The sequence below is a fragment of the Hippopotamus amphibius genome, chromosome 16, assembly GCF_030028045.1.
Source record: "Hippopotamus amphibius kiboko isolate mHipAmp2 chromosome 16, mHipAmp2.hap2, whole genome shotgun sequence".
Classification (NCBI taxonomy): domain Eukaryota; kingdom Metazoa; phylum Chordata; class Mammalia; order Artiodactyla; family Hippopotamidae; genus Hippopotamus; species Hippopotamus amphibius.
Genome location: NC_080201.1, coordinates 45,101,513 through 45,116,313, shown reverse-complemented (window position 1 = coordinate 45,116,313; position 14,801 = coordinate 45,101,513). Strand labels below are relative to the sequence as shown.

The window sequence follows — 14,801 nt, the reverse complement described above, 5'->3', positions numbered from 1 at the left end:
CCAGAACTTCTTTTCTTGTGCTGAGTCTCAGAGCCGTCAGTGATGATGGTTTTTTGTTTTTGTTCTTTTCTTTAACATTTACTTGGTTGTTGTTACCATTTATTTTAAACTCTCTAACATCAATGAACCTACTTTTTTTTTTTTTTAACAAGAAAAGGAAACGCTTGGCTGATTTTGAAAGCCGATCCTATTGTGTTCTACCTGTGGCACCTACCAGGACAGCCAACCCCCTCAGTTACCTGCGCAAAGGCGTGTCCCTTGGTTGGGGGAGGGGGTAGGAACTGCTGGACACTGGCCAGGAGGGGCGTGGCCCCGCGAGCTGTGGGGGCTTCCGGCTCCCACAGCACAGCCCCGGCTGCTAGGCTTCTACTCCCGGAGTCCACCGATCAGCGGCAGGTGGGCAGGCGAGCGGTGCGACCCCTGTCCACAGGAGTCCCCCTTTCACCCCTAAGCTATGCGCGTTCCTACTGCGCGGCTAAGCGCTTATTCACCACTTTTGTTGTAATACCTTCGACCAGCTCGAAAGAGGGTGATCCGGACTCATTGTGCAGTAGAGAAATCTGAGGTTTGAAGTGGTGGTTAAGAAGCGTGCTCAAGGACATTCGTTGAGTCTCTTGGGCACGAAAACCCTTTCTGGGGATCCTCCTTGGGTGGACCCCTCTCCTCACCATCTGCGACCCCCGGCGGATCCGCCTGGTCTCTGCAGCGCGGTCGGGGGGAGAGGGGGTTGATCTACGCGCCAACCTGTTTGAGTCGCCCGCCGAGGCCCCCGGTGGCGCAGCCAACTCTCCCTCAGCGTCCCGGACTTGGCCCCGGGGTCCCTGGCGGCGGGAAGCTGTTCCTGACTGCTCGGCCCAGGGCCCAGCGCTCCCGCCGCGCCCTCGCCGTGGCGTCGGGTCTGGTCACTGTCCCCACGGTGTGCGCGCAGGAGCCGTAGCTTCACCCGCGCGCTGCATTTTACCCCCAGGGTTCCAGACAAGGGGCTGGATCCCGAGCCCAGGCCTCGCTGCGGCCGCGGAGACCCCCGGCCCGCCCCTGCGCCCCCGGGCTGAGGCTGCAACCGCGCCCAGATGAAGCCCCTGAGGCTGGAAGAGGGCGAGCGAAGGGCTTAGGGGCCGGTGCTCTCAGCTGCGCTAGCCTCGCCCGGGGCGCTGGCTGCGCGCGGCCAATCCGGGGCCGGGGCGGGGGTGAGGGCGTGGTCTCGGCGGGCCGGGCAGGGTCTCACAGGCTCCCGGCCTGGCCTCAGGCTAGGCTGGAGGGGCGGCCGCGCCGGCGGGGCGGGGGCGGGGGCGGGGGCGGAGGCGGGGCCGCGCGCCCTCTCCGGCCAGCGCGCCGCTGAGCTTCAGTCTGTGCAGCGTTCCCGCGCCGCCAGCATGACCGACGCGCTGCTGCCCGCGGCCCACCAGCCGCTGGAGAAGGAGGGCGACGGCTACTTTCGGAAGGTGGGCGGCTTGCGGGGGAGCCTCCCGCGGGGCTGTGGAGGGGGCTGCAGAGCGCGCGGCCGGGGTCTGCCAGGCCGGGAGGGGGAGGGGGCGCCCGGCGGAGGCTCGGGGTGAGGGCTGCGGCGGCGGTGCACAGGCCGGCCGAGGGCAGGTGACTTCCGGGGCTGGGGATGGGGGGGGGGCGTCTGGGCCGGCCCGCGCAGGTGCCGGCGGGGGACGGGGCCCGGAGGGGTGCGCGGCGGTCCCGCGCGCCTGGGGAAGGGACCGAGTCCCAGGGCGCTGGCGCCCTCGGCGTGGCGGCGCGTGGGGACCCGAGCGCTCGGCCGCGGCGCGTGGAAATAAGAAGGAGCCCCTCAGGCGGGTTGGCGTGTCCTTTTTGCCTCCGGAATGCTTCCAGAGTTCGCCTCTTCGACTTTTAGAGGGTGGCGGCGGACCTACGGCGTCTCCCCCTTCTCTGCCCCAAGTCGCCCAGGAGGGCGAGCTCGCGGCAGACGTGAGGGCGGCGCTCTCGCCCCCTCTCCACTTTACGCTAAAGCGGATTTATCCAGATTGTTGGGTAGGCTTGCGGGAGGTGCGGGCTCCGCGGGAGCTTGGCACATACCTTGGCCTCCCGCCCTGAAGATAACAGTTCGCAGCTCAGACCCTCAAAAGTGACCCCAGGCCACGGAGCGGGGTCGCTGGGATGCCCGCAGGTGGCAAGGCCTGGGCTACAAAGATGCTTTTGAGCGCGGGGTCACGGGGACACCTTCCATCCTTCTTCCTTGTCCCTGTGAGTCTAAAAATAGCCTTTGGCGCTTGGCCAGATTTGACTGGGTGGGTTGAGAAATTGTTTTTTTATAACTTCAATGACCGAAGGCAGAGGGCGTAATTATAAACAGGGCAGTGAAACTGTTTCCCACAGAACAATCAATTGTTAATTGTTCCAAGCCTAATGATCCAGTCAGTAAATGCTCTTGGCGTCTTCCTCCTTCTCGCATGACGCTGCTTTTGGGCTTTTGCTCTCTGGCGAGGAGCAGTGGCCGGCCCTAGGGGATGGGCAGGAGGAGAATCTGAAAACAGGTGAGGACAGAGATGGAAGATTCTTTTTGGTTAAATTGCTTTTAGCATTAAAAAAAAAAAAAAGAGTAATTTTAAGGTGTATTTAAGTTAAAAGATGTCATCATGGAATTACAGGATTAAAACTTCTAATTATGTGTGGCATTTGGGACAGGCCATGGAATTGCAGAAGGAGGCCAGGCCTGGGAATCCCTAGATCTTAGCCCTAGGGCCTCAAACCCTGACTGCCTCCCCCACAAAATTGCAGTGTAGTCTCTAGCAAGTTGCTGCCTCTTTCTGGGACTTCATTTCCTCCCCAAATTGTCCTCTGAACAGGTGGAGTTCTGGACCTATAGCAGCATCCGGGGGAAACAGCAGAGGGAGGGGCAGAAGAGATGGTGAACACCTGCCAGGGTTATGTTCCCTCGTCTTCCAGAACGGGTTTTCCAGGGGAGGATGTGCACAGGAGAGAGTGGAAGGCAAGGGAGCTGTGAAAGGATGCCAAGCTGAGTGTTTTTCAGGTGCGGTTTCTCTGGTGGTAGATAAGAGAATCATGGGTGCAAAAATAAGATGAATCATTGGTTTGTGATTAGAAACATTTCTTTTGAAAATGAGACCTCGAAATGATCATTGTGCTACGTCATACTAGTCCAAAGAATGTTCCTAGTACAAGGTTAATAGAAGGCGTTGACGTGGAACCTTTCCTGATATGAGCCAGTTTGTCCTAAAACAGGTGCTCCTTGAATGAGAGGTATTTATACAGGTGAAGAAGGGAAGGAAGAGCATTTCAGGTAGAGAGAACAGCATGGGTGAAGGTACAGGACTGTGAGTGATTGTGAGTAAATCCTCAGGTGTGTGGAGGTGTAAGAGGGAACTAGGCTGTTCAGGGGTCATGCATCCTGGTTGCATGGGTAGGGAACCTGGGGACCTATCAGAGTGCTTAATGCAGGACCAGACATGTGAGATTTGTGTCACAGAAAGACCATTTTGAAAGCTGAGTGATCAGTAGGTGGTGGGATGGGGGAGAGGCAATGGTGGAGCCAGGCAGGGAGGAGTGTGGAGGGTTAACCCTCATTGTCGCAGTCCTACTCCCATACGGACTACTGAGGACTTTTCAGTCACTTATTTAAAGTACTAGGTAAACACAGTCTCACCACCCATCCTTTCCACCAGCTTGCACCCCTAACTCAAACCAGGGGTCCAGACTGGAGTCAGGGATCCCAGTGGGGAGGGTAGAAGGATGAGGGCCTGAGCAAAGGCATTCAACAGGGATGGGAGGAACTAATGGATCAGATATGGTGGGGAAGGTGCTGCTGACCGGAGTCCAGAATGTCTGCCTTTGGTGTCGGGGTGGATGGACGGGCGCCTGAGATGTGGGAGCCAGGAGGCTGAGGTAGGGGTGGTGGACTTGAGGCCCCCAAGAGACATCTGAGTGGTGGTCCCAGTGGGGGTCTACTCCATGGACCAGGCAGCCACGAGAGCACCCTGGCTGGATTTGCAGCTTTGGGCGGCCCCAGTATGGGAGGCAGTGGGATATTGTGACAAAGGACCCAAGACAGAAGGGAATAATACCTCCACTTAAGGGACAGGCAGAGAGATGGTAAACAAGCCCAGAGGGTGACAGTGTCAAGGCAGCTGAGAGAAGAGATCTTTTTAGTGGAGAGATGAGGTTGAGAAGTCAGAAGAGCCCTGGAAAATAATGGATTTAGTCCTTTAGGGGGTTGTTGGTAAATGAGTTGGTGGAGAATTGGGGGCAAAAGTCAGTGTGGAGTACAGGGGGAAGACCAGCAGAGAAAATAGTTGCTGGAAGGGAATGGGGGTAGAGGAGAGGAAAGAAGGCAGGTTTGTTTAGAATGAGGAAGGAGGTCTCGAGCCTTTTTATTTATTTTATTTATTTACTTTTTTAATAAATTTATTTTTTTATTTATTGCAGTGGCTTCTCTTGTTGCAGAGCATGGGCTCTAGGTGAACGGGCTTCAGTAGTGGTGGCACGTGGGCTCAGTAGCTGTGGCTCTTGGGCTCTAGAGCACATGCTCAGTGGTTATGACGCACGGGCTTAGTTGCTCCAGGGCTTGTGGGATCTTCCTGGGCCAGGGATCGAACCCATGTCCCCTGCATTGGCAGGAGGATTCTTAACCACCGTGCCACCAGGGAAGTCCCTACAGCCTTTTTAAAGCTGAAAGTGAAGACATTGGGATGGGGCAGTGTTTGAAGATTCAAGGGAGAGAGGACAGCAGTGGAGAGGTCCCAGGAGGCAAGGATTGGAAACAACTGGGGCACGTTTCAGGTGGATGAGCCAACTGGAGGCAGTGAGTGAGGACCCCGGGACTCAGATGTATTCAGGGCATCATACAACTGCCCCCAAGGCAGGCCTCCCTGTCCTTCCTGGGCATTTTATGCACACTTACAGGACCAAAGTAATGTCTACTAAAGTCAAGCTTCTTCATCTTGTTCTCTTTATCCTACTGTCCCTCCCTTCCCTCTTTTCTTGAACGTGCCATTCTGCTCTATTCATTCTGCTCTGTTCATTCTTTCCGTGGCAGTCCAGTGATTAAGACTTGCGCTTCCACTGCAGGAGGCCACAGATTTGATCCCTGGTCAGGGAACTAAGATCCCACATGCCACACAGCACGGCCAAAAAAACAAAGCAAAAAATCCCCCCAAAATAAAACAAAAAGCATTTATTGCATGACATCTTTGAGACTGATGGCTGTCAGTTTCTGGGGCCCACTTGCCCCTGACTCAGTGTGGCTTCTGTGGCAGTTCACAGCGGTCCTCGTTTCCTGGGGTGGCTGAGCAGTGCTGAGATAGCTCAGACCATGCTTGAAAAAAAGCAGCTTCTTTGCTTTAGTCCAGACAGCAAGAAGTCGGGGGGGTGGGGGTCCATGGTCCATATTCAGAGCTTCAAGTCTTGTTTTGTGTAACTTGCACACAAAAGTCCACTATGCCTGCTGGTCTTGGACCCTGAATGTGTGAGACAGTCATTGGCAGAGAGGGCGCCCTGGCAAATGAGGGTCTTCTCAGGGTTGTGCAGGATGTGGCTGTACAGAGCCTGAGGACACGGACTCAGTTTGGCCCCAGGTCAGCCACTGGACGCCCCCAGTACAGACCCTGGCCTCCTGGGTGAGCAGCTGGGGGGTGGGGGTGGGTGTCTCTGAATTAAAAACAAACAAAAAATGCAGAATACTTTCTGGTCTTTCACAATATGTTCGTCTCTTCCGTGGCTTCTCATTGTTCTCTCTTTCTTTACACTAAAATGTTTAAATAGAGGTATAGTTCTATAAGAATAATTAAATACTAAATTACTTTCTTAAAAGAATGACCAGTGGAAATGGAGTTTCTTTTTCCCAACCAGGTTTTTATGCTCATCCTAATGAAAGTCTTGAAAGAATGTGTGTTCTGGCCTATAGTTAATGCAGAGTAATACTCGTTTCCAAGACAGTGCATATGTCCTGAGAGCTGCTTCCGTCTCCAGGGCTCTCCGGGGGCTGTAGTCCTAAAACCCACAGGAAAACCTGTTCTTGACCAAGAGAAAACTAGGTGGCGGAAAACTAGAGAAAGGTGTTCCCCAACTGCTGTTGAAAGGGCCTAAATGAAAAGTCTTAGCCGTATGTGGAAGAGTTGTTACACAGTGCAGCATTGTGAGACCTTATCTCTGCCTCTCCTCTGGGAACGCTAATGGCCTGAAATGAATTTAGCTCCATTGTTTTTACCCAAGAGCTGAAGGAGAAGTTGCTCCTTGTTCACAGAAGCCTCCAGGCTGGACAGGGCCCCAAAGTTCACCATGGCCTGGTTTATGGTCCCTGTTTACTCTGGATTTCCTCGAGGCTCCAGCAGAGAAGGAAGGAGAATTCTTTAAAAAAAATTTTTTTTAACCCAGAGGCTCCTCTTAGGTCCTCCTCTGCACCATCCATCTTAGTGGGGTGTGATTTCGTGTTAGACATATGTGTGCATCATATATAAGCCCATGTGGAGGGATGGGTTCTGCTGGGCTGGGTCTGAGGAGCACAGCGTGGCTCATGGGGGCTCATCGGCTCCATCTTTGTGGGGTAGTGATGATGTCTCTCCGGGTGTTTGGCCCCATTCCCTTGGAGCCGTTAATCCTTTCCCAGGTGCGGGTGGGGGAGGGAGGAGGAAGGGTGCAAAGGTTTGTGATGCTGCCTCCTCCCCGCCACCTACCCCACCATGGTCTGAGCCAGGTTCTACAGGCCAGGCTGCATCCAGGCCGATCACGGCCTTGGTGAGGGTCTGTCCAGCTGCACTGGTGCACACTAGCAGCCCAGAGGGCGTGCTGGACAAACACCTCCTCACCTTGCGGGATCCTGGCCAGGAGGGGGGTCCCCTGGCAGAAACAGAATTTTCAGGTGACTCACAGGAGAGCCAGCATTGATGAGCTGTAACACTGTAAATGTCCCTTGCTTCCTGGGGCTATTTGGACGGATTCCAAGACACCACCTGATGACACATTGGCTGTGGCCTGATCGCCACTTCCTCCTTTGGCTCAGGTTCTAGAGTCTCGTGACACAAAGGCTACATTTGAGGTGGCCACAGAGGGCAGCGGAACCGCAGGTGCGGCTCAGCCAGGCTGAGTGTCAGACTGAGTGTCTGGCAGAGCCAGGAGCAAGGGGTACCAGCGGGGGGGAGGGGGGGGAAGGTCTCCCTCCTGCATCTCCAGAAACAAGGAAAGACGCAGGTCCTTCTGGCCTTGTTAGTCAGACCCACGGAGTTCGCGAGGACCATATGCCTTAGAAAATCCTGTTTCGATTGGATTCTAAGAAGGGGAAAGGGCAGGTGATCAAAAACTACAACTTCAGAAGTAGTTTCTTTTTCTCCAATGTTATTGTATTAGAAAAGTAACGTAAGTAATAACAGAAATGTACAGAATCACACACATATACCAGCAACTGCTCCCCCTCCCCCCCGCCACCAATAAAAACTGTAAATTAGTGGTGAGTACATCCTGCCAGTTGAAATAAACACGTCACCAGTTGGGTCTGAAAATACATTTGACTCAGAAATTTTGGTGATTGTAAATCTTTGTAGAGTGGCACACACTTTGTACACACACAGTAGGTGTCTGTAAAGATTTGTAGAAGTGACTGAAGGGAGCCTCTCTTGAGGATTATAGCTAAGTGTTGGTTCATATTCTGGCCCCCCATCCCCATGTGAATGGATGGGGATGCCAGAGGGAGGCCCCTGGCAGAGATCCTGGAAGGGCGGGAGGCCTCTTTACAAGTGCCAAATTCATGTTTCAATTTTTTTTAATTCATTAATTTAATTAATTTGTTTATTGGCTGCATTGGGTCTTCGTTGCTGCACACGGGCTTTCTCTAGTTGTGGCCAGTGGGGGCTACTCTTCATTGTGGTGCTCCGGCTTCTCATTGCAGTGGCTTCTCTTGTTGCGGAGCAGGGCTCCAGGTGCGTGGGCTTCAGTAGTTGTGGCACATGGGGTCAGTAGTTGTGGCTTGCAGGCTCTATTAGAGCACAGGCTCAGTAGTTGTGGCGCACGGGCTTAGTTGCTCTGCAGCATGTGGGATCTTCCCGGCCCAGGGCTCAAACCCGTGTCCGTCGCATTGACAGGCAGATTCCTAACTACTGCGCCGCCAGGAAAGTCCCTCATGTTTCAGTTTTTATGGACACGGAAAAGGTAGATTCTGTTCATCCACACTGCCCTAAATCTCCAGCGTGGTGAAAAGTTAAATTAGATGTATTTTTGTGTATTGCAGGGTATTGCATGCTATTTCTGTGCTTTCTGGTTAACAGCTTCTGGCTAAGTCATAAACAAACAATTCTGTTTTCCAGAGCGTGGTGGTTGAGTGAGGGATTGCATAACTGGAAGGAGTGAAAAAGGCAGAGAAAATATCTTCACTCTGGAGAGGCAGCAAAAAGCACCCACTCTGCCATGGCCTATGTAAGGGTCTCTAGCCAGGAGACCCTGCATGTTCACTCCTGACTCAGTCTTACTCCTGGCCTGGAGACCCCAAGTTCACACTGCACTCTCAATTTACTGGAAACACACCTACGTGTGTGGGCTTTATCTTTGGTTGCGTGGAAGAAGGGCCCTCACTGGTTCTCGGGGTGGAGGGGAGCCAGGCGCCAGGCACTGCCTAGAGCGGGGCCCCCCAACCCCTCCCGCCCCCCCGCTAGGGAGGAAAGACTGCTCCAGTCCCTCTGTGTGTGCCTTCTCAGTGGCCTGGCCTGTCTGCCTTTTTACGGTCAGTCTCTGCATGTGTAGGCAGAGTATCCTTTCCTTTCTTTCAAATCCACAGACTCTGGTTTTTGCCTAGGTGCTGCTTTTAAATACTTTCCCAGCCGAATGACTTGACTCTACACTAAGGGCATGTGCGTGTGTATTAACAAATAGAATTTTCACTCTGGGTGAACTTACTCTAGTTAGGACTTTCTTAGTTGTGGTTACCAGAAAATCTAATCCCCAGTGGTTTAGGCAGATAAACGCACTTCTACTCATCACTTAAAAGGAGCAAACCACTGCTGAGTACAGCCACATGGATGAATCCCAAAGCATACTATTGAGCAAAATAAGCCAGACACAAAAGCACACATGCCGTGTGATTCCATTTATATGAAGTTCTAGAACAGGCAAAAGTCTGTGGTGATAGAAATCAGGGTCTTGTTTGCCTTGGTGGGGTGATGAGAATGGTCTATATTCTGATTGGAATAGTGGTTTCATAGATGTGTACATTTATCCAAACTCATTGAACTGTGCTTAAAAATCTATGTATTTCATCATGTTTTAAATAAAGAAATTAATTGGCTGCGTAGGGTCTTCGTTGCTGTGCGTGGGCTTTCACTAGGTGTAGAGAGCGGGGGCTACTCTTCGTTGCAGAGCACAGGCTCTAGGCTCAGGCTTCAGTGGTTGTGGCACATGGGCTCAATAGTTGTGGCACATGGGCTCAGTTGCTCCACAGCATGTGGGATCTTCCTGGACCAGGGCTCAAACCTGTGTCCCCTGCATTGGCAGGCAGATTCTTAACCACCATACCACCAGGGAAGCCCTACCTCAATTTTTAACAAATGGCTTAAGCAAGAAAGGGAATGCATTTGGCTCCTGTAACTGAGAAGTCAGAGGAATGGTTTCAGGTCTGGCTTGATCTAGGGCTCAAATGCTGCCACCAAGACTCAGTTACTCAGCTCTGTTCCCCCAGGTTGGCTTTGTTTGAGGGGAGACACTCCCCCACTGTGCTCATGTGGCTGCAGGTTCAAGGTCGATGGGAAGAAACAAAGGCCCCTCCTGCTGGGCTCTGTTGTCCTATGTCAGGTGCTCACCCTTAATCAAACTCAGAGCTGGGGACTTTGGTTTTCCAGTTAGCCAGGCATGAATCAAATGTCCTTCCCCTTGGAATGGAGGTGTGGGAGCATGGATTTGCCACCCCTGACTGTTATGGGCTGTGAGGTGGGAGAGTGGGACGTGTGGGTCACTGTGGCCAAAAGATATGCAGTGATGCTGGGCAGCCCTCAGCCAGGAAGCACGTAAGGGGTGCCCAGGGGTCGGTGGACGAGCTGTCCCGTGTTCCCACACATGCCTGCTGCTAAGGCTCATCTCAGAGTGGCAGGAAGGATGTGGGCTTAAGTCCCCCTCCCACCCTGACTGCCCCTAGCATCTTGAGGAGCTCACTTACCCTCCAAGCCTCAGAATTGCGGGGTCCGAGATGCCCTAGCAGAGTCCACGTGGGAGACCCTGCTCAGCTAGTGAGGAAGCTGAGCTTTCGCTCCGTACTTGCTTTTCCTGGGTGTTGGCAGTGGGACCATCCTTCCACGTATCAAGACGGACGCCAACGCCCAAACCTTAGTCCGGTCAGGGAACCGACAGACTCCGTGTAGTGGACAGACTCCACTTCACTCTGAGACCTGTGGACAGTGACCCTAGAGGCGAGGACAGTTAATTCGTTCCCTCCACCCCCTCCCCAGTTCCCAGGCCAGGCAGGTGTGACGGGTGCTGCCTAGGTCCTGGGCACAAACCCTCAGTTCAGTTTGGAGCAGCTCTACATCCTGCTGTGAACCAGTTAAAGACCTAAGGTGTGGCTGAGCACTGTGGGTTCCCACCAGCAGAGAACCCCTGGCAGGGGCCAGTGGACAGCTAGCAGCCTCTGGTGATGCCCCACGGGGTCCTTCGAACAGTCTCGCCCAGATTCATCTCTCAGGGCTCTGGGAAGTTTCCAAATAGCCCCGTGGGCGTTTCTGGTGGTTCCAGCAGGCCCAGCATTCCTACCTGTCAGTGAGAAGTAATGTAGTTTAGGGTCCAATTACTCAGTCAGATCTAATCCTAAGCATTCCTGTGTCTTATCTGGAAACTTGACCCCACATCTGTGGGCTGATTAGGGTGTAGTGATTCCAGGCCAGCCAGAAGTTGGGTGAAGTATGTGAGCACGAAAAAGTTCTTAACCGTGAGCTGGAATGGCTGCGTGGGAATGTATATAAAGGAATTAGTTATTAAGGCTTCTCTGTAAAATAGAACACAGCCTTGGTGAACCACATACTCTTAAGTCAGATTGAGCCATCCCTTCATAGTAACTTTAGGAAGTGGAAAGGAAAGGGACTGGCAATTATTTTAGCCCTTTAATATTGTTAGCTTAATAGTAAAGGTATTTTCATCTTAGATCTGAAAAGAGAATTCGTTTTCTGATTTTTGCTTTAAATTAGGGGTCATTTAATGGTTTGAAAGATGTTAATTTTAAGACTCTTCCAACTCAGATTCTGAACATCTGTGTAATTTGAATTTGGGGGGCTGCACGGGGGACAGGTGGGTGGCCACCTGCTGGGATGGGAGAATGAGAAATCTTTGTGGAAGGAGAGATGTAGCTTATTTCTGACCCATTAGTCTAAAGGCCACTGATGTGGGACTCCCTGAAAAGGTTGGGGCTGCAGATAACCCATCGCTTCCTCCTTTGGGTCAAGGCCATGGGTGTGGCTTGGGCAGAGGTGTGGGAGGCTCGGTATGTGGGGAGCTGCGATGGCAGTGACCAAAGTAGTGACGCAGAGAGAAAGGGCAGTCCCCTCACCACATGCTGCCCACCAGCCACTCCCAGGGTGTGACGGCAAGCCTGTCAGTGGGCAGAACCGAAAGATAAGCTTCGGAAGGGAAGGGAGCTATCACTTAGATCGCGGGGCTTCTACCTGCTGGGGTGGGAAGAACGCTATTCGGTTAGAAGGAAACTTTTTAAATCACTTTGCTGTATACCTGAAACTAACACAATGTTGTAAATCAACTATACTTTTTTTTTAAAGATTTTTTTTTTTTTAATGTGGACCATTTTTAAAGTCTTTATTGAATTTGGTACAATATTCTTTCTGTTTTGTGTTTTGGTTTTTTGGCCCTGAGGCATGCCGGGTCTTAGCTCCTAGGCTAGGGATAGAACCTGCACACCCTGCAATGGGAGGCAGTCTTAACCACTGGACCACCAGGGAAGTCCCTCAATTATACTTAATTAAAAAAAAAAAAGGAGATGGGAATTCCCTGACAGTCCAGTGATTAGAACTTGGCGCTCTCTCTGTGGTGGCCCGGGTTCCATCCCTGGTGGGGAATTAAGATCCCGCAAGCAGTTCAACCAAAAAAAAAAGGAAACTTTTTTCTGATCTTAAACTTTTCACAATGAAACATTGATTGTAATCTAGGGACTTCCCTGTCGGTCCAGTGATTAAGACTCTGCGCTCCCAATGCAGGGCGCATGGGTTCTATCCCTGGTCAGGGAACTAAGATCTCGCATGCTGCATGGCAAGGCCAATACATAAATAAATAAATAAAAAATAATGCAGGCGGAGGCTGAATTTGGCCCATAGACCTTAAAAAAAGAAGAATAAAAAAGGAATTTTTTTTCTGATCTTAAACTTTTCACAGTGAAACATTGATTGTAATCTGAATACCCCAGTAAATAATGGACAGAGAACACAGACAATTCACTGAAAAAGCAATTCCAATCATCAATAATATATGAAAAAAATTGTTTACCTTCACTAATAATCAGTGCAAGTTGGGAGAATGGGATACCTGGTTTTTTTGTTTTTTTAATAAATTTATTTATTTGTTTATATTGGTTGTGTTGGGTCTTTGCTGCTGAGTGCCAGCTTTCTCTAGTTGCAGTGAGGGGGGCTAGTCTTCATTGTGGTGCATGGGCTTCTCATTGCAGTGGCTTCTCTTGTTGCAGAGCATGGGCTCTAGGCGCATGGGCTCAGTAGTTGTGGCACATGGGCTCAGTATTGTGGCGCACGGGCTTAGTTGCTCCGTGGCATGTGGGATCTTCCCAGATCAGGGACTGAACCCATGTCCCCTGCGTTGGTGGGCGGATTCTTAACCATTGTGCCACCAGGGAAGTCCCGGGATACCTGTCTTTTGCATGTCAATTTGGCAAAGATTAAAAATAATACTTTTCAACTCAACAATAAAAAGATAACCCAGTTTACAAACAGGCAAGGACGGAATTCCCTGGCGGTCCAGTGGTTAAGACTCCAAGCTTCCATGGCAGGGGCTTGGGTTTGATCCCTGGTTGGGGAACTAAGATCCTGCATGCCCGGTGGTGTGGCCAAAAAAAAAACCAAAAAACAAAAAAAGGGCAAAGAATCTGAATTGTTCTTTCTCCAAAGATACACAAATGGCCAATAATAAGCACCTGAAAAAATGTTCAGCATCATTATCCATCAGGGAAATGCAAATCAAAACCGCAGTGAGTACCACACATCCTAGATTGACTATAATAAAGACAGTAACAAGTATTGATGAGGACAGGGGTAAATTGGAACCTTTGTCTACTGTTGGTGGGAATGTAAAATATTATAGCTGCTTTGGGAAATAGTTTGACCTCAAATGGTTAAACACAGAATTAACCACAAGACACTGTAGTTCCATTCCTAGGTCTGTAACCAAGAGAAAGGAAAACATACATCCACAGAAAAACTTACATGCAAATAAGCAGCGCTCTTCATAAGAGCCCCCAAAGTGAAAACACCCCCAAATGTCCATCAACTGATGAATGGATAAATGAACATGCATATCGATTGGAGCGTTAGGGACAGAAAGGAGTGAAGTACTGATACGTGCTACACCATGGATGAACCTTGAAAACATGCTAAGTGAAAGGAGCTCATCACAGAAGACTGTATTTTGTATGATTCCACTTATATGAAATGTCCAGAATAAGCAAGTCTGTACAGACAGAAAGTATTAATAAATTCATAGTGGCCTAAGGCTAGCGGGGAGAAAGGGACAGGGACTAGAGAGTGCCTTTCTTTGCTGGAGGATAATTGGGCTGGTGCGTGGGGGCAGGAGGGGGCTTAAAGAGGTTAGACCCCCTGTAACATTCCTAGAAATATACCTTAAAGGAAAAAGTTGAGGTTTATAAAGATTCGTTTTAGAAATATGCATCAAATAATTATAGATAATAGCAGATACTTGGAAGCAATCACACTGTCCAACTATAAGGAAATGGCAAATCCTAAAAAAAGGCAATGTTATGCAGTTATTAAAATCATGGTTTTGAGGAGGACTTCATAATAAAGGAAATTTTCATGAAAGAGTATTAAGTGAGAAAACGTGACAGCCTGTGTGTGCCACTGTGCAGAAAAGGCTTAACATGGCAGGCCTGAGGCTGCTTTCGTCAGGAAGACCTGCTTGCGAGGTTGGCCCCTGCCTGGTCTCTGGGAACCTGGCTCTTGGAGTGTTCCCTCCATCCCCTAAGTGATAAGGTTGGCTCACTGTGCCTGAACTGATGGCGAAAACCATATGGTTTATGATGGACACCTGCTTTCCTTAAGGGAGCCTGGAATTTTGGTACGTGCTAGGCAGAAGGTGCCTTTGTGGCCAGCCCCTAATAAAAACCATGAATCTGATTTTCCAATGGGCCAACCTGGGCAGTGACACTGCATGCATTTGTTGCTGCATTTTTGTTGCTGGGGGCAGAGTGTGTTTTGTGTGACCCCCTCATAGGACGGAGAAAGCATAAGGAAGCTTGCACGTGGATTCCTCCACACTGCCTTTTTTTCCTGATGATCCAGCTATGTTATCTTTTTTTTTCTTTTTTAAAGATTTATTTTATTATTTATTTATTTATGTATTTATTTATTTTTGGCTGCATTGGGTCTTCGTTGCTGTGCACGGGCTTTTTCTAGTTGTGGCAAACAGGGGCTACTCTTCGTTGTAGTGCACAGGTTTCTCATTGTGGTGGCTTCTCTTGTTGCGGAGCACAGGCTCTAGGTGCTCAGGCTTCAGTGATTGCGGTATATGGGCTCAGCAGTTGTGGCACATGGGCTTAGTTGCTGCGGCACGTGGTATCTTCCCGGCCCAGGGATTGAACCTGTGTCCCCTGCGTTGGC

The 14,801-nt window shown here is 50.7% G+C and overlaps 1 protein-coding gene across 2 annotated transcripts in view; it reads left to right on the top strand.

Annotated features, from left to right (window-relative positions):
- Positions 1-1,317: 1,317 nt before the first annotated feature.
- RHPN2 (rhophilin Rho GTPase binding protein 2) overlaps positions 1,318-14,801 on the top strand; it is a 59,595-nt gene continuing 46,111 nt past the window's right edge. Inside the window, exons 1-2 of one of the 2 annotated variants that reach the window (XM_057713005.1) lie at positions 1,368-1,442; positions 2,814-2,998. Coding sequence is in view for 1 of the 2 variants with exons in the window: in XM_057713004.1 (XP_057568987.1) it covers positions 1,374-1,442 (69 nt within the window). In the remaining variant the exon portion in view is untranslated. Of the gene's footprint in view, positions 1,443-2,813; positions 2,999-14,801 lie in introns of both variants that reach the window. The other variant, XM_057713004.1, reaches the window with a different exon arrangement.